Genomic DNA, 26,182 nt, shown 5'->3' with positions numbered 1-26,182 from the left:
TCCAAAATGTTCACTCGTAAACATGTCAGGCTTTCAGATGAAGAACCATGAGTCCATTTTAAAGGAACAGTTGGACATTTTGGGAGTAAGCATTCTCATGTCTGTGTGCTAAATATGTCGCTAGAGTCAGCAGTTAGCTTAGCTTAGCACAAACAGTGGAAGCAGAGGGAAGCGGCTGGCTTGTCCTAAGGTTAGAAAATCCTGCAAACATATTGAAAAGACACAGGTTATTCCATACTGCTACACTGTGAGCGCCTGTTGCTTCAGCTAGCGTTAGCTACCCGGCAGTCCCTCTTGCAGGCGCAACCATCATATCGAGAGCCACCTGCCGTCATGACAGTCCTGTAAACTGCGGAAGGTGTGCATATAGTGTAACCAATCACATGACAGGTTACAGGACTAGCATGACTAACAGCTAACGTAGCAGCTAACATCTATGTTACATTTTGACGGAAAGCTACCGTTATGTGTGTGTTGTAATGACTTGATTGTCACAAAGCAACATTTTAAACATTGTACAAAAACAAAAATTTGATCCAATTCATCAGGTGTACCGTCCAGCCCTAAAACAAACGAGATACAACATGTTCATCAGTGAGCTTTGGAGGTGCTAACAGGCGAATTTTGCCACCTTTGGACAAAACCAAGCCAGCTGTTTCCCAATGTTTCTGGTCTTTAGCTAAATATCTGCTTCTTGTGGCTTCATATTTAGCATACAAACACGTTTCCATCTTTCTTTGTGTAAGAAAGAAGAATAAGCACATTTCGTAAAATGCTGAACTTTTCCTGTGAAGTGACTTGATGTTCTTGAACATTATTACCTCCATCAGACTGCTAGCTTTAGCGTGGTGCATTTGAAGCAGCTCTGTATTTTCAGGTGATGTTGAACATTCACACTGTAAATGACTATGTGACAATAACTACACTGGCTGTTTTTATTATTTTTTTCTTTTTTCAAAATGGACACAAGTAGTTCTTGGTCTGAAGCTATCATTTATTGCATGCGATGGTTTAAAATGTTCAGGCATTTCAGACAAACCCATACTTGCTCAAATCATCGAGGAAAAAAAAAGAAAAAAACTGCAACTGATGCAAATTTGACACGTTAAATCACACATTTTTCTTAAAGCCAAACCCTGGTGTCATCATAAACGCCAGTAAAAAGCTTGTGGAAACATTTGATTTTACGAAAAACAATCTCATATTTATACCAATATGGTATGGAAAATCATTTAGATTAATTCTTTGTTCTTAAATAAATAGAGCAATTCCCACTGGACACAAATAGAGGCACTTGAGTTTCTTTTTTTGTCAAAGTGAAAACTACTTTTCACATCCGCATTGTCTTCCATACACATTCAGCGATGGTCAAATGATCCAAAACTTAAAAACTCATGCTTGATGTGCTGGATTTACAGAGACCATGAATAAAATAATCTAGATTTTAAATCTTTACGGCACACGTGAAAGCAGAGAGACACCACATGGACACAAAAGGCTCTCGATATGTTTTCACGTGCCACAAAGGGTTAAAAATCTGATCGTGTTTGGTGCTGTGTAAATGCAGCCATAGCCTGTGCATGGACACACACAATCACACGCGCACACACTCACATATAGATACCCAATTTAGTTGCTTCACTTCCTCATTCATTCACATCGAATCATTCACAAGACACTAAAAAACAAACACTGTTTTCAGGAGTCACAGTCTGTACATTATGGTACACAAACATCATCGTCGTCCAGTCAGGTAATGATTTAAATAGACTTGACAGTCAGCTGTACACGTTTACACACTAACAACACGACACGACAAATGCTGGGGAACGACTACAACACATCCAGCAGATGATTTGGTCTCATTAAGCGCTGTACAAAGTCGCTGCTGATGCACAGAGCTTTTGACATCAGGGCAGGAAAGCCGACGTGAGGTTTCCCCCCTGTTCACTCGATCTGCACATGGGTGGGGGCTTAATTAGAGCCAAATCATACTGAAACTTGTAGTTTCTTCCCCCCCGTAAGTGTCTGACACCTTAGTGGGTGGGTTACTGTGGGAAATAGAACTGAGAGGCATTTCTTCAAAGCCCATAACCAGTCAGAGAAGAACCGGACAAATACTTTTTCTGATGGAGGAAAGCCCTCATTTGTAGGACCAGTGAATTGAGTGCTTGTTCTGCTGAGCTGCTAACCCCCCGGACTACGTCTCGACCAGCTCTTGTAATCCTCAGTCTAGCTTGACACATCTTAGTGTTAGGGTTATCTTCACTGGATTGTTCTGAGAGTCCATTTCTAAACAAACCACTCCAGGTCCAGGTCCATGTGAGTTTCTTGATGGGAACTGGACAAACTGAGGCTACCCTGATATCACAGCTGTAATTGAAGAGTTTTTTTTTTGTTTGTTTTTTATCAAACCTCAATAAAAAATGTGTAGATAGTTAGATAGTTCCTAATTTAAAATATTATCATTTTCTGATTTAGGCTTGTGTTTAGACATTTAACTTCTGACACCTTCGTCTTTTACTAAATGTGAAGTGAAAACTTGTTTGTCACCAAAACTAAAGAATCACATCGGTAACAATAACTGGCCCAGTCATCAGAAGATAATCCAGAATTAAGAGCACAAGACAGTTTAAAGTTATAACCCTTAAGATTTCACTTCTGATTGGTTCAGTGACACCTGTGGTGGTAATGCTGAGGACGTCTCATTAATACTGTTCCCTAGTAGCGCATGTGTACGTTATTTGAATCCAGTGCAGCAATGGCGGACTCCGCCACTGACAATGCAAACTACAGCGAACCAACAAGTGTCAAGCCATTTAATGGCTACAGCAGAACAATGCCGGCCATGAATATTATCAAATATTAAGTTTGACGTGATTAAATTCTTAGGGATAATAACTTTAAAAATGTAAAATGTGACTGACTTGTTAACCAGAGAGGATGACTTTTCAGCAGCCGTTTTCTATTCCTGTGACTAATGACTGTATGCTGTTAAATTACTGAAGGAATGCACAACAAGGAAGCAGCTTCTAGCGTCTGCCTGCAATGATCGCAGAGGACTAACTTCAGCCTCCATCAGTTCAGCTCTAGTGGTTGTAGCTGAGCCCCTTCCCTTTACCGGCGTGGTCTTTATCTAATGGATTGGACCACTCCTCCACTTGGATCGATATCAGCCTGAGGCTTTAATTCTCGTCCCAATCACAGACACGTTTCTAGGCCACTGCTGGAGCAGATGAGCCTCTGTTGAGCTACCTTCAGCCTCCTTAATCACACCAGCCTCTCACATATCTTTTTGAAAATGATCCTGTCTTAGTAAAAATACTTTTTACCTTTCCTCTCTGCTTCTCATGTCTATTCAGGGACATGGGGAGGTTTGTAACATCTATAGTCCCTCTGGGAATTTAAGCAGCCTGCATTTATATACAGCTGCGAATGCTCCAAAAAGCAGCATCAGCCACATTTTCTGTATGCTAATTTATAATGTGTGATTCACAGTTGAACTTCCCAAACTTATTTACTGTTCAGGCCTAATTGCAGGTGAATTTCAGCCCAATTAATCCACCCAGTCTTTGTGCCTTTACATTAGCGTGGGTGGCGTCGGGTCATTTGAAGGATCCCAGTGGAAACCGAAGCATCGTCCTGAGTCTCATCTCACTTGTTTTCCCAGTTCTAGCTCCCAGCCGCCCCCCCACACTTTTTTTTGTGTATGTTTTGGCTCCGGTCCAGTCCTTACAGCAGGTGAGCCTCTATGCGGAGCCAGTGCAGTCCCTGTCTGATGTATCGGACCAGCTCAGTCATGCTGCTCTGCTGACTCAACGGCTCCATCACCGAGTCCAGCTCCTGGAAGAACTCTACAGGTGGGGGGGGGGAGAGAGAAACAGTTACTCATTGTTACTCCATCTGCTGCTGCTTGTGCTGAAAGGTCACACGTGAACACAGTTTGGGTGTTTTTTTCTGATGGCGCTGTGGGCATTAAGAGGCAATATCAGGTCAGTCAGGTCATTGTATGTCTGCTTATATGCAAATGAAGTAAAATCACTTTTATTATAAACTGCAGACAGCATGACAGTTAGCTTAACATGCTAGTTAGCTTAACACGGTGTTTCAGGCTGAGTCATGGTGATTCCGGTCTGACTCAGGTAACAAGATGGTTAACTGAACATACTGTTAGCATGCTAGTTAGCTCAACACATTGTGATTGGTCTATTTGCTCTCTTATGCAGCATGAGGGTTAGGTTAGCATGCTAATTAGCTTAACATGTTGATTTGTTTATTTGGTGGTGAGCTGACATACTGTTGGCATGCTAGTTAGCTTAACAAATTGTTGATTGGTTTAATTGGTGGCTCGGGCAGCATGGGGGTTAGCCTGACACGTTGTTAGCATGCTAGTTAACATGGGTGATCGTTTGGCTGTTGCTTGGTGGGTTGGGCAGCGTGCTGCCAATGATAGCAACATGCTAGTCAGTTTGACATGTTAGCTGGTTGTTGATAGCTAGCATACTGTTGCTACTGTTGCTTGCTACAGAGGGCTGTGTTGAGTGTGTGGGTGGGTGCAACTCCAGGAAACTCCAGTTATTAAGAGGGTGCCCACCTGATGACTGTAGGCTTCCCTTCACTCTGACACTTACACTCATTGGTTTTGACACTACGTTCTTTTACTTGGTGAGACATTTCACAGGAATTCAGGAAAAGTTTCTCATAGCAGTGAATTAGTGGCTATTGGTTGGTCCAGTGGATCCAGTTCTACAGTGATCGTGGTTGGACAACAAGCCATTTGGGCCAGCCACTGGAGTTGAGCCTGAGTCTGGGTTGGGTTGAGTATCTGCTCTTTGTTTAGGTGAGGAGAGGATTCAAGGACACTTTAAATGTGCATTAAATCAGAGAATAGTGTGGAGAAGTTTCTTACTATTTGTAAGACTAATGGAGCTAGACAAGCAGGGACTATTTCATGTTTAACTCAACTACTTCTGTGAAGAAAACTCTCTCATTAATAATCCCTGTCCTCGTCATAACAATGATATATTTTACAGCGTTTATTAGTGACAGTTCTGTATATTATGATTGCTTATACACACTTTTGAAACTGGTTTTAGTTTGCAAACTTTCACTAGTTCTTTTTCATACTTGGTGGTACGAATCAACAGCATTTCTATAGATTAAATATCTGCCTTGCTACTCTGTGCGACTGGGCAAATAGCCAGTTTTTAAAAGCTTTCACATTTTTTCAAAGCATTGAGAAAGCAAGGAACAGCAGTTCAGCACAGCATGAGCAGCGACATAAGAAGAAAATGGATGACTTAGTGAAACTTAAACTTCATTAATGGATCTTTGGTGAGAGTAAAAAAAAAAAATTTCTCACTAACACTGTTTAAAAATGATCTGAACATGGTCATTTGTCAGCTGTTGTCCTACCTTGGCTATCAGTGGCCAGTCTGTCAGCAGTCTCCCAGTGTTCATAGCTCCGCAGGATATTGTTGGTGATGTTAACGTGACTGGCGGCCATGTGGTGAATGCGCTGGGGGATAGCCACACTTCCTGACGAGCCGGGGGCACCTCCAGATCCTCCTGCTGCTCCTCCACCTCCTCCTCCGCTGCTGGCTGGGGAGGGGCTGAGTGAGAGGGGAGATGGAGTCCCATTGACCCTGGAGAATACCGAGAGGCAGTGAGTCCCAGTGACACTAAGAGAATTAAACAGGATGTATCTATGCTGGGAAGGCTTTTGACTTACTCGATAACAACCAAAGAGGGAAAGTGAGCACTAAAGTCAGTCAGCCAAGTGTTAGTTGTTGCATATTTTCTGCCAAATACCATCTTTATTACTTTTCTATTCTTAAAGAAAAGGCACACTAGACTTTGGAAGGAGGAAAAAGACAGATGCATTGGCCTCCATGGATGAAAAGGTGTAAGTCTGTTGCACCACTGACCACACCACCATGACAGCTGGGAGTAGTCAGGTGAAAGTCTGTTATAACCACACCCAGCTGTGGTGTAACTTGGTGCTATAGCATAGTACATCACAGCTGCACAGGGTGCAGAAAGAGCATGTTGCCACCACTAGCTGACAGGGTGAAGTTACTTTTTAAATCAAACACATATAGCATTACACCATAATCATTACTTCATTCACTTTCATGTGCTTCTACGTTCACTGTCAAAATGATAATAGTGAAAGGTTGCCAGCTTCTGGGCTGTATTGTCTCAAATCAGCATTTTACGTTGTGTATTACAGAGTTGGATTGGGTGAAAATCTGCTTGCACAGTAGCACATACAGAACTGGATAAGAGATGAGAGGCTGATGGGGGGAAAAAACATTTATTCTCATCAGGAAAACACAAGATGGAAAGTAAAAGATGTCATAGAAGAGGACAAGAGATAAAAAACATTGTGTTTTTGACAGGGGGCAACAGGTTTGATAGTAAATGCATTTATGGATTAAGCTGTAAATGCAACACTGACATATTATCACCATATAAAGTTGTTATGGCAAATGTGGTAGTAACGATTGCCTAACTACACATCCAGCAGACATGGAGCAACATTAGCATGCTATGGGGTCTGTTTCTGGCTATCTGATGAATGCAAGTTCAATATTGAGTCTCCTTTTGGCTCTCTGTGTTCAGCAGCTAGTTGCCAAGCTTGTGTGTTTGCAGTTCAGAGGTGTGCAGGCCACGAGCAGCTGGTTTATCAGAGCTTTTGTATTGAAAACAGCTGCCTGCTGTGGCGCAAAACAACACTGAACCAAAACAGTAAATTAGTGGGGCCATAAAACAAAAACAATGAGCTGAAAGACACTAAAATGTATTCCACATTACATGCAGGTACTAATCCATTGTTAATATAAATGTATTGGATAGTGAAGCTTTATCTTTGTACCATGCTAGCGCTACACAGGCACATGAGACAGAAGCAACAAATTGCTCTTATCTATTTATGGTAAAACCAGTGTATCGGAGCTAAATTAACACTAGTACATAACGCTAATGTTTATAATGCTGCACAGTGATTATGGTAAATATCTGACATTTGTTTTGACTTTGACTTTGCAATCAGTTCCAGTCAAAGGACTGATCATTCCAGGCCTGAAGACTGTAAAAAGTGATGAAGGTGAGAGGTTGTGTAGCAGTTCTGACATTCACTGTACAGTAACATCAGTCATGTGACCACAGACTGCTGCCCATGCCTTGCACAGCTGGGTATGTGGCTCTGGCAGTGATGTAATGTCTGTGATGTGGCCTTGACCCTCGCTGACCTGACGACTTGTGCCTGATTCAGTACTGCAAGCACACATACACACACACGCAGCCCCAGTCCTGCTGTTGTGCAGCGTCAGAGCTGTCCAAACTCATTAGCTTCACATCCACAGCTCCTCCACCCCTCTCCTCCTCCATCTATCATCACTCCTTCTCACCCAGCGCTCTGCAGCCCCTCCAGTCGTCTCCTCCTCACATCTACAACAAATCAATCCCTTTATTTGCATCCTGAGGGGTTTGTTTGAGGAAGTGGCTGTCAGCATGGTATTTTGCACCAAAGCTTCGGTGAATTATAAATTCTCAATTATCCAAGTGAATGAAGGTGGGGGGGTGATACTGCATGTGTTTGTATACTCACTTCCCATTGGTCCTCCAGGGAGAGGGTGCCTGGTGGGAACTCTTGGCTGAATTCTGGGTCACAAAAAGACAAATTTAATAGAACTTGTTTTTTTTTGTTCACAGTATGTGCTTTATGTGACTGCTGACCTTTAGAAAAGGAAACAACCAAAAATGCACCAGAAATCATATTTTATAGTTTATGTCCATGAAATGTGAAGCTACAGCCAAGAGATGGTTAGCTTAGCTTAGCTTAGCTCCCTCTAAAGTTAACAAAATCTACCTACCAGCACCTCTAAAGCTCAGTAAATAACACATATATAAGCAAAGTGATAAAACAAGGCATGAAAACTCAACTAACTGGATTCATTTAGAAGCAATTACCTTTAAATAACGTTTAATAATGCAGTAAGTTATAATACAGAGTGATTTATATCTATTGCCGTATATTTTAGATTTAAGCCCTTCATTTAATCAGGGATATGAAAAACCAACGTAGACAAAAGCATCAGCTAAACGGCTAAAATATAATAACATGAATATAACATGAGGCGAACCCCACTGAGCCACCGATTTGCCCCATACAGTAAGTGTAATTTCTGAACATTAAATCGTGTAATGTTACACAGTGACAAGCCCTTAAAATCCACATTAATGTGTCATGTGGATAAGTATATTACAGAGCTGGTGAGGCTGTTTTTCTGCTGTTTTTCTTTTAAAATGAATTGCTGTGACTGAGCTCAGTTATTTTTTTTTCTTTCTGTCAACACATACTGTATGTACACAGCCTGTGCACACGTACACAGCTAAACCCCCAGCCAGTCCCTTTGCAGAAATCCAGTCCCATCAATGCAAATGCGGCACTGTGATAATGACATCCTCAGTAATTAATTAAACTAAACATAATTAATCAAAACAAGCACATTAAACCCTAACAATCCACTGTGATGATTGATGGAGCTAATTAATACATTAATATCAAAGAGAAAGAATGGATTTTAATAACGTCATGCAAAATTAATGCACAGGCACCATGAAAATGATTCTGAAATGTATTTGAGGGATTGTAATTAGTTTTTCATGTTTTCCAACTACAGAGGGAGAAAATGAGAGCGAGCGGAAGGAAATTAAGTCCACGTCCAAGTGTGTGTGTTACCTTGAAGTACTCCATGAGCGACCGCGAGTACTTGACAGCGTGGTCTTTCTTCAGATGGAACATCCTCAGATACAGCAGAGACAGACAGCGGTTACTATGGAGACAAAAACATTAGATGGCAGATGAAACCTCTGTACAAACTGCCTTCAAAGCTCAATCCTCAATTTTATTTTCATGTCGTCCACACAAAATACACATGGCTTTCAAACACACCCCACACGTCCTCATGGATTAGGAAGAACCTCAGTGAAGTTAAGAATGTGGGAAATGTATAAAACTACATGAGACAGACTATATGATGATATCAAAAGACACATCATTGGTTGTGAACTGTAAATTCATTAATCCAGAGAAAGGACCATACCATCTCGTATTACAAGCCTATAATATTCTCTTGCACATCTGTGCGACTGAAGTCATGGTTTCCAACTTCACGTCAGACCATTCCCTCAGTCAGAGTACGGTGCTACTCTGAGGACGCCTTTTTCTCATAGTTTTCAGGTCCTGTAATACAACTACTGACGCCGCTAAATTAATTCTGTTTCTGCCTGCTGGTTTCAGACAGCAGCTTTCTCCTGGGTTGTGTTTTTGTGAATAAAACGTATCCACAAATAGAGCAGAATTGGCAGCCTTATATAGTATATATATACTTTGCGGGTGTTGATTGTGCTAATGATCACATCTCATGAACAGGTGGAATTCATCAGGTTGAAATGGATAATTTACAACATGCAGTGCAGTTAAAGGAATTTTATTACTACTTTTATTTTATTACTAATTTTATTAGTACTACTGGATTGAAGATGAAGATGCTCTTGCATGAGGCTCTAAACATTTAAATTTTCATATTTTTAGGCCAAGTGTAAATTAATTCTCCATCAGATTTCAGCTGACAACAACATTTACACCATGTACTGTGAGGAGCTTCAGTTTATAGACAAGGCCCAGACCACCAAGACGTTCCAACAAAACTACTGTTATCTGAATTATTAAATACACACACACATGCGCACAAATACAAAGAGAGACTCATACCACAACACAGCTAGTTTCTTCTCAGGGACGGTGGCTGAATGGCTGGTGAAGTTCTTCAACCTCATGGCATACCTGCAGGGGACAGACGCTTATTACTCATCCGCTGACAGTTCCAGTGATGTATGGCCGTGAAATGAAAACACACTTTATTTTTTTCATGATAGTGAATTCATGTATGTATACTCAAGGTTCATTTTAATTAAAAAATCAAGGTTAAAATCATCTGAGGAGCAGCCCTTTCCGAACATAAAGAATATAAAACAGCGGCGCGTCAGTTAGTGATTAATTCCTTCGGCTCACTGACAGCCAGCATCCACCCTGCTGAAGTGCCCTCGAGCAAGACAAGCTACAGGTCAGCTTTATCTGACCCAATGGAAGGATGCACTTCTCCTTGGTTATTGATTAGGCATTTAAAGAACTGCTGCAGGGGTCAGCTGTTGCCTCCTGCCCTCAGTGCCCTCAGTCCGATAGCTTAGCGAGGTGGCTAATCAGTCAAAATAAAATTCAGCAGTGACAGGCGAATCAGAGAGGAGTTACACCTTTATACTTTATTGATCTCTGTAGGGAAAACCCTTGTGCTTTTCTTCTGCGCCCTCCTCAGGGAAGCCAAAGGTCAGAGTCACAGATCAGCAGCCCTGCAGCTGGTCATGGTTCAGTGTCTTGCTCAAGGACACTTCGGCGGGATGGATGAGCACAAACAGGCGCAGCTTGAACCTGAGTCCTTCAGTTAAAAGACTGTCCCTCACTGCATCAGCCTGTTGTCACAGCCCGCCTGCTTTCAGAGGCAGCAGTCATTTGTTACTCTCAGTTTGCTGTCTTAAAGTTGCACTTAGTGACTTCACACACTGGTAGCTCTGAAAAGGCTGAAAAACAGCAGAGATCCTGTAAAGCAACACTTGTTAAACTAGGCTCATTAGCAACCCTGCAGGTCTGTGAGACTTTAGACAAAAAAAGGCAAAAATAAAACATTTCTGAATACAGCACTGGCTTCATGCTAATTAGGATTTCATTCTTATTGAGAAGCCAGTTTTGATTTGTCATTTTCTGTGGGCAGAGAGGTGACCATACAGTATCGAACCACAGAATATGATTTAAGCTAATTGGCTGAACTGATAAGAGGGTGTAATTTTTCACATGAATCCTGGGTAATACTTCTTGAAAGGTTTGGTAGCAATTATGGGGAAATAGACACAATGTTCTGAGACATTGCACATCCTACGTAGCCACTCATTTATTTGAGTTTTAGCACAGAATCAGGAAATAACAGCTTCATAGTTGGGTAGCTTGTATAAGTGGTTGATTTTTCCATGTTTGTTGAACAGAATGCTTCCATGTAATCGACAGTTATACAATTTACAATTTATACAAATATTATGTTTTGCCAGGTCAGCTGACTAAAGAGGTCTCTTTGGAAAAAGAGGGTTGAGTCACCCATACCAAGCATTACAAAATCATCAGTTCATTATAGAAAAGTTTTCCTGCTTCTGTTTTATCAGCATGTGTTCAGTCTATCATTATTTCCTTTAATGGAGCAAAAGTTATAAATACATTCACAATAAGCCCAAGTTTTCAAGTACCCCTCATTCAAAATGACCAAAAACAGCACAAACGAGTTTCCACCAGTTGGTGATCCATCTCCAGTCATCCTGTCAGCCAGAGCGCTGATGACAGGGAGCAGAGCTCAGTCCAGCCACATGCAGCAGCTCATTAGCAAGAGTCTACAGTCCACATAGGTAACATTATTATTCCTCACTGATGCTCTGAACACCATGCATAGTACATGCATTTTCATGTATATTTCATTACACTGTCTCAACAATGTACAACGTTGCTTTCTGTTCTACTGTTGTGTAAAACCTTCTAAAATGTCTCTACAGTATTAGTAAATGTTGGACAGACATTACCTTAGCCTTCCAATTGATAGCAATCAATAAACACTGTCATCATTTTCCCCATAATTAGCACCAATGTAGGAGCCTTCCAAAGAAAACATCAATCATCAGTTTCATTCTACAAAATCATGAGGAAACTATAGTTTTATAAAATGATGTGTCCATCAAATCATGTGCCTTCATTTCACTTGGTGCTGCCATGTCGGCCTCTCCATCCATACAGTACCTGATTAGCTCCACAGTCTCAGAGTACATGGTGTATGGTGATTTGGCCTCTAGCGGGTCTCGCTCCATAGCATTTCCACACTCTATGAAGGAGAGGGCGCCATCCGCGTAGTTCACCGCTTTACCGAATTTGTCCATCTGCAGCCAGAGAGGAAGAAAGAAGAAAGACAGACAGGCAAGTGAGCGGCAGAGAAAAAGAAGAAACGTAGCAATGAGAACAATGAAAAGAGTACAGACACAGAGAGAGAAGACATGAATAAGACGGAGACAGAATAAGCGGTGTCTCAACAGCACTGTGGCAGACGCACAGTTTTCTCTTTGAATAATCTGCTAAGATGCAAATCCCCAGATAAATATGAGCAAACAACGCGTAAACATAAGATAAATAACAAGTTAAATAAATCTCATTTCATTGTTCTGGGGGATCAGATAATTCTTTGATATTGTTTAATCTTGCAGACATCATCAGTCCTTGAATGCAATGTTCCCTTGGAGACAAATGGTGCAATAAATAACACAAATTATACAGCACAGTCCTTGATATGATTTTCATTCTTCAGAGACTGTGCACACACGAGCAATGACACACACGTCTGAACAAGTACACACATAATTACAGAGTAGAGTTTGGATTTTAACATTGTGTGGTTTCAAATCATTTTCTTGCCATCTGTGTGTATCTGTCTACTTTCTCTTTGCTTCCTGTATGTGCAAGAGCATGGAGGTGTGAATGTGTGTGTGTGTGTAACAGTGTGTTTTTCAGTGCCTGCAGAAAGAGTTATAGAATATCTTACCAAAGCATCAGCCTTGTGCTTCAGCCTCTTGGCCTCCTGCATGTAGTAGTCTGCACTGTGGACTCTGGAACAGCAGTGAAAGACGAGCATAAATAGCACGTTTGCAGAAGAACATAAATAGCATGTTAGCGCTGACACGTCATTTAACAAAAAGCAAAAAAAAAAAAGCTGCATGTTGGAGTGATTTACATAATCACTGGCTGCGAGTAGCTTGCAGTGAGTTATATACAGTAGGCTGCTTTGGTATACATACCTCTGGCTTAGTGTAACCTTAGTACAACAACAAAACATGCTGTTTCATGAATAATGCAGGGACCCTTTGGGACAAATAAGCAACAAGATGCATCATCTTTCCAGGTTTCAACACAACTGGACCAGTGGTGAGGGAGTTACAGATATTTCACCCACCTACTGTCCACTCATATCCCAAATGATGGACTATGAGTGGATTGTTTTAAACATCCATTATACAGTGTGAAGAGGTATCGTGTCTCAAACTAGATGAATTGTTTCAGTATATGCAAAGTTTATAAAGACAGACATTATTCAAGTCTCATGGGTCTTGTATCTGTGTCCAAACCAGGACCTGAGTTGGGTCCCTTTCAGTTTGGATCTTTCAGCTGCAATTCTTGCTTGTAGTTTTTTTTTTTTTTATTAAATCGAGCATATCATTTTTCTAATCTGTGCATGTCTTATCTAAATAAATTATTTAAATCATAAAAAACAACAGCTCTACAATCAGATTTTCAACTCAGGGCAGCACAGATGAAACAAGGGGGAAGAAAATCAACTATTAATTCTATATTATTATTATCATATTATTACGAATGTGTTGGTATGTGTTCAGTGACTCTTTCTGTACCAGCGCTATGCCGAGGTTTCCCATCATTATCCTATTGTGTGTGTGCCTTGGACTTTTTTTCTTTTTGCTGTGGCATTAAAAGCAACATTAAGAATACTAGTGTTGTTAGTGTTTTATAATTCTGGTAATGTGACAACATTAATGTAAAATGCAGTGTTTACTGTAATAACACTTCTCTCCCCTCTCCGCCTTACATGAATGCATTGACTTGTCTCAGCCGAGAAAGAAGACTCATAAATAATAAGAATCTTTTGATGAAGACACAAGATACATCACATTTCTACAGGACACACTTCCATGTAAAGAGGAAACTCGGAACAAAGGAAATGGGAGGAATTATTGATACAATGAACTGAGGGAATTACGTGCAGCCTGCGAGGTCTGATGAGCAACAATGATGATTAGAATGAAAGCATATCTATAAATCATGCTGCTGAACAGACACACATCACAGAACATTTCCACTGCAGCTAATGCGTCAACACGACTCCGGTAATGACTAATCAGTGTTACAATGCCGACATGAATAATTTGTACATATTGGTGTGTATCGAGCACACTGCATTTCTACATACGTGTCACTAAACGACAGCCTTGGCCTGCGAGGCTCGGCAGATTCCGTCACAGGTTCCGACCACGCCTCCGAGTCTGACTGTCCATTGGCATGGTAACCGTCTCCACTGGGCTTCTCGCTGTGGAGCTCCATTTCCTGTAATGGAGGAGGCATTAAATCCATGGTTATAATGGTATTAATTAGTATTACAATGTGTGGCTTTCATCAACCAGCTACTTCAATTTTATTGTTGGCGTCTCTTTCACAGCGATGGACTCTGCCAGCTGAATTAGCAGTCTTAGCGTCACTGCTATGAGAACGGGTTGAAAGAATGAGACAATCATGAACAATTTCTTTAAATGTGCTTATGTAATGTTATAAATACTTACTTGTACAGTTAGAATTGGACTGGGAGTTGTTCTTTATTGAATGCACTGCTTTATGTATCTGACCTGCTCTTTTTGATGCATTACCTGCTACCACACAAGAAAGCACTCTAAGACATTTCAGCGATTTTGGCTCCTGAAACTCAGACAAATTGCAGGTGAGGAAACACAGTGGAGATGTGTGTCCCGCTGTAGATTCATACGTTTTAAAAATGGCATGCCATTAACTCGGGTTATTTTTGGAACAGTGTTAGGTGAGCAACTCAATTTTGCTGTAAGAAGATAATGCCACCAGCCTACTATCACTCAAACATACTGTGTAGCAGAGTGTGGACAATGAAGCACCGGAGCCAAAAATCTACCTGAGGGATATGCATTATTTCCAGGTCCATGTTATCAGTCCTCTCTCTTGAAAACTTGGTGTATCATTTGAATAAAAACATATTTGCTTACATGAATGGTGACATTAAATAGTGTTCTTGAGCACTTACGCTGCCATTTCTCACATGTGAGGATGCCTTGCCTTCGCCTCTCCTGTGTCTGTGTGAGGAAGAGGAAGTGGAAGTAGAAGAGGTGGAGCAGGGCAGAATCCCAGCGGCGCCGCCCTCCTGGCTGAAAGAGGAACTGCTGTCGCAAGGTCGCTTACGAGGGGGATCGTCAGAGAGGGGGGACAGGAGAGGTGGTAGCAGCTTCTCATCGCGCCGTCGAGACTGCTTCCTGTTGAGAGAGCTACTAAACACACACACACACACAAACATACACACGTTCATTAATTTAATCAGTGTGGACATGAGGATGAGAGGGTTGAGGAGGAAGCTCAAGTAGTATACATCGCTTAATGTAATGTAAACAACATGATGTTTCCAGTCCAAAATGTGTCACGTTCCTTAAGAGTTTGGCTTATTATTCCTAAAACAAAGCATCACAAGTAATCACAATAAACATTTACTGACAAATTATAAGTCACGACTTTTAAGGCGTGGCCAGAAGACGGCAAAATCTCACACAACCAGTAACACCGAAGCCGCTGTAACCTCACCCTACCATAAACCCAATAATACAAGAGAAAAATAAAGTTTCATTGTTCAAATTGTGATTACTTTTATCCTTTACGATGCTACCCCACGTCTCTCAGCAGATGGAAACACACGTGCTTTGGGGATTCTGCTGTAATCAGGTTTAATTTCAGTGTGGTATTGATTTAAGTGAGTCCTCCTGATGGTGTTTGTTAGACTGCCAGGGTCCTAATGTTCTGCTATCAAGTTTTCCCACCCCCAGGTCCTCCTAGCTGCCCTGTCTCCTCACCCTCTGACCGAACTCTAACCAGGCTGCTTTAATCTGCTGTGTTTTTCATGGACTCCTGGTCTTACTGACTTCCTCCTGTCAGACTGTATACTACTATTGTTAATGCTTCCTGTTCATTGTTCCTATCTACGGCTCCTTTTGCACCTCCAAACACCTGAGGAGGAGGTCTCTCTAGAATTAAAAAAAAAAAAACATGTTTAATGACATCCAGCATGTAAATCCTACCTCTATAAGATCTATCTAACAGTGTCAAACTATCTTGTTGTGACTTCATCTGCAAATGCTGAATAATATTTTCCTTCTAAAATTGTAGTAATTTTACCTTCCCTGCTAGAGCAGCAATGATTACTCCCTGCGCTGCCTTATTGTGGCTCTTGTGACTCATATTGTTTGCAGCACAACAGATAATATTTTTATGTTTTTCCTCTGCCTGGAAACTCTGGGGGTTTGATGCAGCGAGAAAAGTTGCTGAGCTCGCAGAACAACGCCCCGAGCCCCGACATTAGTGATAATACACAAAACCAGGGAGACAAAGACTAATTAGTTGCTGTCGTGTGTGTGTGTGAAAGTGTGAGAATGTGTGTGCGCTTTTGTGTCTGTGTACCGCATAATTGATGTGTGCATGAGTATGCTAATTTGTGTGCGTCTATCCTTAAGTGGATGCCGGTGTGTGTGTGCAGGGAAGGATGTGATGAGTGAGTTCTCATACTTCTTTTAAAGGGATAATAAGTAAAGAAATCTACACCCTTATAGCACAAAACCACCACAGTATACCCGCCAAATATTTATCAGGAATATATTTGCAATGAATCAACAGTATCCAGGTGGGAAGATTTCTGACTTTTAAAGCCAGATGTGCATATCAGCTCTGAAAATCTTTCCCATGTTAGTTTATTCATCATTATTAATTTGTCGAAATCCTGCACCTTTGCTGAACGAGCAACCAAGCGAACATTTGGGAAAAGCGCACTGCTAATGTCAGTTTGGAGGCTAATGCTAGATAGCTAATTGGCTAGCGATAGTCAGGTGTGGCACAGTAAACAGCATGTAGTCTCGTCTCACATCATCAGACCTATCGCCACACTAATTGGTGGAGCATTTGCATGTGGGGGGTTGAAGTTAAGACTATTTATAGCACAGCATTCAACAAAAGAGGGCACAGTTAACAAAGGTTTTAAAAAAGGTACAACAAACCTTTCCTGGGGTAAAAACTCATTCATTAATATGTCTTTTCTAATTATCTGTTGTCAAAATATGTCCTCACTGCTTAAAACAAGGTGATAATAACTGTCAAAAGTCGGCAGATTAGAAACTGCTGAATGAGTCTGAGCAGGGTGATCACATCATCCACTTTACGGCTTCCATAAAAAGCCTGTTGGGTGATAAAGAGACGTTCGGAGATGTCATGGGTTCAAGTCCAGGTCACCTCCTTTTTCCCTCCCACCTTTCCACGCCGTGTACTCTTTGATGACACTGAGATGCTATAAAAATATTTCCTCTGTTGTTGTCACGTTGAGGCTTATTTATAGCGACAGCCAGCTCAGTCTGTTTTTAATAATTCACATGGAAAGCTGAAATTCACAATTTGTCATTCCTGTGTCAGAGTGTGAATTGAACTCGCCTCTCCAGTGACTTCATCACCAAATTAAAAATGTGAAGCGTTCCTTAATCATTACCTCTGCTAGTGTCTGTCCCCGTCACATGAGGATGTGGTGTTTCATAAGGTCATTGGGCATTTTTCCTTTCCTTGATGCTTCTACCTTGTGTAAATAGGCCTTGTAGATAAATGGTTTCTTTTTGTCTGTTTCATGAAGGTTTATTGCTGATGTACACAAGTGCACAAAACGTTTTATTTTGAAAATTTACTGGACTCTCTACAGCGTTCCCGCTTCTGGGACGCCTCTGAAACAGAGAGGGAACACAGACGTTAGGTGCCCGGTGGAATTTAGGGGCCTAGTTCTCACATTTCATCATGTCATGCAGTCATTTTTAATTGTATTATTTAAATCTTCACAATGAGCACCATTACCTGTCCTCCACATGTACTGACGTGGTTTGAAAACACTCCCACTAACACTAATGAAGCAATGCATGAAGGTGAGGGCATGATGGTTTAAATCTCATCCTCCACATCCCCCTGTTTGTGGCAAATAGAACAGACTAGAATGTCTCAGCAACTGTTCAATGGATTGCCCTGAAATTTTGTTCAGACATTCATGGTCCTCAGAGGATTAATCGTACTGACTTTGGTGAGCTCCTGACTTTTCCTCTTGCGCCACCATGAGGTGATTTTTTTTATCTGTTAGTAAAAGATCTCATCAACCATCGGATGGAATTCCTTAAATTTTCTACAGCTCTCCTGTGTGAAGACGAACTCAAACTCAACGAGGGTCCCTGTGCATGTACACGAGTTCATGCAGACAGGTGAAGCAACCCATAGATGATCTCACATTATTCACCAAGTTTTCTCCACCACCTGTCGACAAGTGGAATAACGTGACAAGAGATGTGGCAATGTGCCGACAAAGACAATGAAGAAGAAGGCTGCTAGCAAGCAAGCACAGACGTAAAAAACGCAGATTTCAAATTAAACCTAAGCTTTGGAAAAGTATTGAGAGGAAGGAAGGGCATTCAACATGTTCGTTTGGCCTCACGCATAAGCAGAATGTGTTTTATATTGTTACAACGTCTTACTAAAACACACAGGATATTAATGTCAGATTATTAGACCCTAATCTGGTCCTTGAAAAGTTTTAATAACTTACACTGAGTGATTTAATTTTCAATCAGTGAAAAACTCAACTCTTTATTTCAACTAACTAATGAACTGTAAATGAGATTGATCACAAAGCACGACCACATCAGCCGCTGAGGGCGGAACCTCACTGATACATTCTTGTGTCAAACTTTCAGGCCAGTATCGTCGACCTCAGTCCGTCGGGGGTTTAATCTATGGATGTGTAAAACACGTTAGCACTCACTCTGTGGAGCTGTTCTTGTGGTTGTGTATTGGAGAGATGCACGGTGGGAGGAGCTGACAGTCTTTGTCCAATCGCAGCTTCTTATTGCTGTTGACTGATGGCTCACTGTGGTCCGACTATAGAAGAGAGAAAAGGCAGAATATCTATGTGAAATTGAAGGGAACAATCAGAGACTTAAACATGCCAGTAAAAAAGAATTCACACCTTGTGTTTCCTCTTGCTCTTGCTGGTGTGTTTCTCTGTTGGGACCACTATGTTTCCAGCTGCCTGCCTCCTGTGTTTGCCTCCATTCTCTCCTCTCTCTGTCCTCCCACCCAGCCTGGGATTACTCTGCTCTTGCACCAGGGGGTTGTCCAGGACCCCCAGACCTTGGCATACCTTCTCTCTGTCCCTTCCCGTCGTCCTTTCCCTCTCCCCAAGCCCAAATCTTTCTCTGTCCTCTCTGTCCATCTGCCTCTCTCTCTCTGTTAATCTGTCTCTGTCACCTTGCCTCTCTCTGTCCTGCACTAATCGCTCATTTTCTTCTTCCTGTTTCTCCCCTTTGGGTAACTTCTGCCTCTCTCTCAGCCCTGGCCACTCTCTCTCTTCCTGCTTCTGTCTTTCTCTGTCCGCCACCCCTAACCTCTCCCTCTCCCCCTGTCTCTCTCTGTCTCTCCCTTCACTCCCGCCCCTTTCTGTGAGTCCAACTCTGGATCTTTCCCCCAAACCCTGACCAGGCACCCTGCTGAGCAAGCTCAGGTCAATTTTCACCCATAAACTCTGAATCTCTTGGTATTCCCTCAGGGGGGAGAGAGGCACCTCGTGTCCCATGCTGGAAGGTGGTGACATGGGCTCCAGGTCTTTGCATTGTCCTCCTAACCCTCCAGGATCAGGAACAGAAGTGCCAAATGAACCACTTATGTTGCTAACGCTTAGGGAGTTACAGCTACTACTGCTGCCATTACTACCACTGCTGATGCTACTATTACTACTGCTGCTACCATTAGTGGTCACATTGCTACCATCTTTGACTCGAAGTCCCTTCCCTCCGAACGTTCCCAGACTGCCCATACTGCCAGCGGAGGCAAGGCATGGGAGCAGAGGCGTGTGCATGTGTGTGTTGGACAGAGTCTGTGTGTTAATCGCCGAGCGTGTCGTCTGAGGTGGCAGAGCAGGGATTTTGATGGCTTCCTCTGAATCCGACTGGCATTCAGAAGAGGAGGAGGAGGAATCTGTTTCGATGAATTCTCGGGACTTGGGTGTGATTCTGGTGTTTGGACCTCTGTGTTTCCTCTTGTCCTGTTTTGGAGACAGAGGAGAGAGCTTAAAAATTATTCATATGCGCCAACCTATGAGAATCACTGTGGCTGCTAATCTGGAAATTAACCTGCAGTTAATATAACGAATAGCTAAAGATATATATTACCACATGTGATAATGTCACGCAGATGAGTGCACTGCATTGATGAGCAGCCTGATGTTTGTCACATGCAAAAAGGTGCATTTCATATTTCCTCTAAAGAAAGTGTTTCTTTATGACAGATCATTCAGTGTTCACTAAAAGTGTCTCCTCGCTGATGGCAGCAACGATATTCAGCCTTGATTGCTGCATTGTCAACAGTAAGAGGGTTTTCAAATGTGAGTGACTGATGCCTTTTCTAACAGCTGCAAGACATTTGTAACAACTACTCACGGTGACCTTTCACCCCTGCAGATGCTCAAAGCACAGCACCCCGTCCCAGTTCCATCACAGACGTCGGGTTTCCGACTTCCATACAAATCACATCAATGCTTTTTCTCCTGTTCTCTCCACCTCCATTTGCTCCAGTTATTACATGCTTCAAAGGGTAAATCTGGCATAATTCTATTTTTCATTGTGCCAACAAATCCCATGAAAATACTGACACCAGCAATGTGTTAGTCCCTCTCTCAAAACTGTATGACCTCCCTGCCATTTCTGTGGCACAAGGGCATGGTTGGTACTGAAGACACACCACTATTATATTTATATATATGTGTATGTGTGTGTGTGTGTGTGTAGCAAACATTACTCAGACAGGAGGGACTAGTGTATTTGTTGGTTTTCACCTAAGGATTAATACACACTGGTACACTAGTGAGTATTTACGGCAGCAGAAGTGAACTACAGTGTCTCCCAGCCTTATCCTGATAGTGGATAAACTGTTTTCGAGCTGTTTGTGCACCATCATCCTGGCATTTTTGCTTGTGTGAATGATGTGTGCCACCATTCAGACCCAGCCTGTGCCTGCTCATTTCTTGGTCTCTCTGCAGTGCTACACCTGCATCTCTGACCTTGTTTAGTACCAATTCAAAATTGTCCATCGGATGTTGAATGCTTGATTTTAGACGCGAACAAATCAATGATTGTTGTCTGAAACAAAAGGAAGCGAGTCGCATGTGCAACATCAACACGAGGAAGCAACTGCAGAGGTAGATGGAGGAAATACCACTAATGTTTCCAGTCTTGAGCAAACCCCGCTCGCTTGGCAGACACAAAGCGACAGTTTTCTCAGACTTTTGGAATCAGTCCAATGCATGTTGCCATCTGCAAAATCCATTTTCAATAAACGCCATGTTGTGTTCTGTTGAAAAAGAAAAAAACCTGCCGTCTGTATAATGCTTATTTACGCTGCAAGCAAAAACTTTTTCTTGTCTTAAGCAGTGTTTTCTGGAAAGTTCTTCTCTTCTTACTGTTGACACTAAAATTGGCTGTTTTGCCAGATGTTCTGCACAGCTAAGGTTGGCAGCAGATCAGGTGTCATGACAGCACCCACAGTGCAGGTTGCAGATGTTTTAGATTAGCTTGTTTTTGGGCAAAAGGTGGGAATTTTAGGCTGTTGACATCAAATTATGTCATACAACTCTTTAAATGGTGTAAAATAAACCTCAAAACCATGAAATCAATAGTCAGTGTAATTGGTATCATTGCTGATGAAGGCAAAACATGTATAATTTCCATTCTAACCTTAAGTAATATACCTTTAAAGTCATACACAGCTGCTGAGGTGAAGTTCTGTATTCTGTAACTATTTCATTTTCCTGAAGCATATTATTGTTGAAAAAAGGAAAACGTTCATAGGTAAGGTGTAAGCAAAGTGTGGAGCTGTGATTGGCTGTCGGGCTGATGGAAGGTGCGGTTGAAGAGGTGGCAGATGTCAGGGTCAGGCATGTCACTCAGGAGTCAGGTTTATAAAGTCTATTCTCGGACTATGACGGTCGCTGTTGCCAAAACGCACTTTTCATTGTCTCAGTGTTATGATGGCTGTCAGTTAATTAGCCTCAGTGGCTGAGTTTTTCAAGCAAACAGTATTTTCCTCAGAATGACAGCACAAAACCAAAAGAACTTTGTTTTTCAAAGTGTACATATACGATGACATGAGGCACCGGTGTCATGAAGATCAACAAAGAGCAAAACATGGCACATCCTAAAATAAATTCTAGCGTGCGCTGTGTGAACTCATGTTCACTTCTTTTGTTCTTCCAAAGATGAGCAGGTATTCATCTTTCTCATGTGTCAGCCTCACTTCAGTGGATTTCAGACATTTACAACACTTTTTTATGCTCATGGACTCATTTACAGGCTGTTCTTCGGCCTGTGGTGTTTCAACATTACATGTCTGACGTTGTAGAGAAACCATTGTTAACCATACCCTGCTGATTCTTTATTGATGACAACATTTCAACCTTCAACTTTCTTTCTCTTTCTTTCTTTCTTTCTTTCTTTCTTTCTTTCTTTCTTTCTTTCTTTCTTTCTTTCTTCATAATCTTCATAAATCATTCTCTCTCTCTCATTTCGATAAAAGCAGTCAGTGTTGAGTCTTAATAGTCATGTAATAATACAATTGTTATCCTGTGGAATTTTATGGCTTTTACAAATCATCCAGACACTATAAGCATAAAGTTCATCATTACAGGATGTATGGACACTGCTGCGTCTGTGCAGAACATGGCTTTAAACTGTGTCTTTACATATCTCAGATGTTGACAAGTAAAGTGAAAATGTGTGTCTGGAATGAGAATAGTACATAATCTATGGCAATAATACGTTAGTACAATTAGGAGCAACCACTCAGAGGAACCAGTCAGAAGAAATATGGAGAAACCACATACACACACACACGTATCCCACCCCCACAAACTAACCTGGTTTACACTGACAGCAGGTATTGGCGGAGGGGTTTGCTGTAGCGCCGCTGGTGGAGTCACTGTGTTGTTGTTTGTGTTGGTAGCACTGCGTGGTTCTTTCCTGGGGGCTGTTTTCCCACTGGGGGGTTTGCTTCGTGGCCTCGGGGGGTTCAGATGCTCCAGGGAGGGGGGAGGCAACAGGTCCTTCTCCCTGGCTGCAGGGCTGCAGTGGGAAAAAAAAACATAATAAGAGGAAGCACCACAATGTGGATTAGAGCTACCCTTGAGCAAGGCACTGCTACTGTAGTGCAGTTATACCCTGACAAACAGCAGCAGATTCTGTTTGCATTGGCCAGCTCCAGGGGGTGAATGTGTGTGAAAATGAAAATATAAGACAGCATGAAATAACTGAAAACAGCATGTATTCAGTCGAACTTCTTCGGATGCAGGAAACTTAAAAATGGAAAGGGTGAGGGGAAAAGGGATTGAAGGAGAAAAAAAGTCAGTGTTTTTTTTCTAATTGGCCTCACGTCAAGCTGAGCAGCCAGTTTGGCACGGCTTCTACTCAATCTGAGCATTTTTCACAACAGATGCGGGAGTGACAGTGTTCAGTGGCTTGCTGCCAAGAAGCTCAGTGAGCCACTGGAGCCTCTGTTAGCCCTCTATACTAAGCAACATGTTGTCTTAACGTTAATTATAATAGTTTTATCAATAAAAAGTTACAAACCTACTTGTTACGAAATAAGTTGTTCCAATTGTGTTGCTCTCCTTAAAATATCACACTGAAGTTGAAACAATTGCAGGATCTATAATGATCATTAAAAATTAAAAGCAGTGGCTTTCAGTGAAGCAGCCATCCAACAGTGATGTAAAACAGTGATCAGGATGCTTTGTAAATCCATAACTCAAGGTGTTTCCCAGAGGAGTGCCCTGGCTCCTTACTCTTTTTATTATACAGTATATTAGCAATTAACTATTTAGAATCTTGACAATGCTGCACTGATGACGTTAAATAAAAATAAGAGAATATGCTGAAACGTGGCTCCCAATAATAAACACACCCACTCATTTTGGATATAAGATCAAAACGGTAAAAAATCCTTAAGTTTCAGTTCTTAATTAGCTCCTAGAAGAGGCCATGAGACTGAAAGCACTAAAAGACTAAATTGCTGGTTAGTGAAGGGCTTGGCCTCAAGTTTAATGCCATTTTGACTATGCATTCACATCCTGGTAGCCACATATATATATGTGTGTGTGTGTGTGTGTGTGTGTGTGTGTGTGGTCAGACGGATAGATAGATAGAAAACTCCCTCATTCCAAAGGGAAATTGTGTTGCCATATGTTGTTTATACATGTTTGCTTTGTTTTGTATATTTTTAATCAGTCCTGCCTGACCCTGGAGACCTCTATCTAACAACGACCACAATGGAAATAAGCTGCATGCCAGGACTGAGTCTTTGCTGTCTTGTATTTCCCATTGTCATTGTCAGTTTAATCTATCCAAGACCAATCAATACCGGCACTCACCACTTTTGTTGTAGATGTGATGGAAAAGCAATGGATCATTAATTAATAATGCAACAAAATGTTGCTCCAAGGAATCGCTAATAAATAAATAAGAAACGGAGGGTAAACACATATGAATTCCTGAAATTGTTAAGGAGACGTCTGTCCTCCCTTTCTTACCTATGCTGGTTTGCTCTGCTCCATGTCTGGTTCTGAGTATCCTCCACGCTGTTTGATCTGTCTGTCCGTCTGGGCTGTTTCTTCCCTGTGGTGTTCCTCCTCGGGGTCGTGACCTCTGGCCCAGACAACAGACCCGGTGACAGCCTCATCTTTGACCTCTGGCCCTCCCCTGAGGCCTTCTGGCTGAGCTTGGCCTTGGCCTTCTCTCTGCCTGGGCTGCAGGGGGCAAGAAATGATTTTTCCCCTTTCATGGTTAGAGACAAATTTTTGTCGATTGCAGCCAACAGTTTATTCATCCCTCTGTCGGTGTGTCATTCATTCATTAAGTCATTCAACCGGTATAATTAAAAAAATTACTTTGGAAAATTTACAAACAAATACACTTAGCTCCTACCACAAGGCTCCCCTTGTATCCTTGTGTTCCACCGTTGGTGCAGCTGGAACAGGGGTGCTGTTTGATCCGCAGGGCTTGGTCTTGGCAGCCGTCCCCACTCCTGGTGCTTCAGTCCCCGGAGAGAAAGGCTCCGGACCCTGGGTGATGGAGCCTGGGCAGGGGACCACTGGACCAGAATAAGAATCCCAGATCAAACCAGAATGTTTTATTGTTAGAACTGTTGCTGCTGTAAATGTCCGTACCAACCTGTGCCATGATGCTCTTGCTGTGGGGGAACCAGGGGTTTGGTTTGAGCTTGGACCTTATTCAACCAGCTGTCCAGCTGCCACTTGTTGGTGGAGGGGGGCTCAGGCTATAGGAAGAAAACAACTTAGAGATTATTATGCATTTCAAAAGTAAATAGACTCTGCAACACCTTCATTTTATTATAAAACTCTAGCGAGGTTACAGATTTTAAAGGGACTTCGTCTTGATATCATAAATCATAGAAGTTTTTATGTTTTGCAGACAGAAAAGAGAGAACTTCTTTTAGTTAGATCTGAAAGCAGCTCTATTTATTCGATTTCTGTGTTCTAGATTGTTTTCACATATAGCTGCCTATGTGTTGCATGCTACTAAATGATTTTCTTTCTCTTTCTCTGCATGTCTCTCTCTTCCTCTCACTGGGAATGGCTGCATATGCCTATGAAAGCAGGCAGCGTTGAGCCATTAAAATAATGTGATAAATAATGGTATAATTCAGCGTTCTGCAGTTGGAGTTTTATGACTTTCAGAGCACCACCCAGAGACCGCGGGAAGAGACCATTTAATGTGCAGGCAGTCACACACACTGTGGAGTGAATAGTGGTGAATCAGAGAGAATAAAAAGGCAGTGAAAGCACATCTGTCTCTTCATGAAATGTAAACAAAAATTGGAGACACACATGACATTGTCACCATATCTATCTAAAGATAGATACTTATAGAAAAGACATTTCTTTTACTGTCAATTATTGAATGATTGCTTAACGACTGGGATTTCTGTAACAAAAGCTAATGTGACTTCTGCTTTTCAGAAAAAGGAAACCATAACCATGGCATAAACAAAAGCGTGCATGACTCCAATCTCCAAACTGGGTTTCAACAGTTCTGACATGTTATCCATCCCATACATTTCATCCATAAACATGCTGCCCACTGTGTGTGAACAGAGTAATAC

General features: G+C 41.8%; 1 protein-coding gene across 1 annotated transcript in view; it reads right to left on the bottom strand.

Annotated features, from left to right (window-relative positions):
- Positions 1-3,446: 3,446 nt before the first annotated feature.
- Positions 3,447-26,182, bottom strand: part of aff2 (AF4/FMR2 family, member 2) — a 94,584-nt gene continuing 71,848 nt past the window's right edge. Inside the window, 15 exon segments of the mRNA XM_041944757.1 lie at positions 3,447-3,854; positions 5,416-5,645; positions 7,613-7,665; positions 8,747-8,840; positions 9,782-9,853; positions 11,900-12,036; positions 12,693-12,756; positions 14,130-14,263; positions 14,985-15,225; positions 18,780-18,895; positions 18,984-20,057; positions 22,923-23,127; positions 24,591-24,806; positions 24,985-25,135; positions 25,231-25,336. Of these exon segments, the coding sequence (XP_041800691.1) occupies positions 3,733-3,854; positions 5,416-5,645; positions 7,613-7,665; positions 8,747-8,840; positions 9,782-9,853; positions 11,900-12,036; positions 12,693-12,756; positions 14,130-14,263; positions 14,985-15,225; positions 18,780-18,895; positions 18,984-20,057; positions 22,923-23,127; positions 24,591-24,806; positions 24,985-25,135; positions 25,231-25,336 (3,015 nt within the window). The 3' untranslated portion in view covers positions 3,447-3,732.

The sequence above is a fragment of the Chelmon rostratus genome, chromosome 9 (assembly GCF_017976325.1).
Source record: "Chelmon rostratus isolate fCheRos1 chromosome 9, fCheRos1.pri, whole genome shotgun sequence".
Taxonomy (NCBI): Eukaryota; Metazoa; Chordata; class Actinopteri; order Chaetodontiformes; family Chaetodontidae; genus Chelmon; species Chelmon rostratus.
This window is presented reverse-complemented; position numbering and strand designations above follow the sequence as displayed.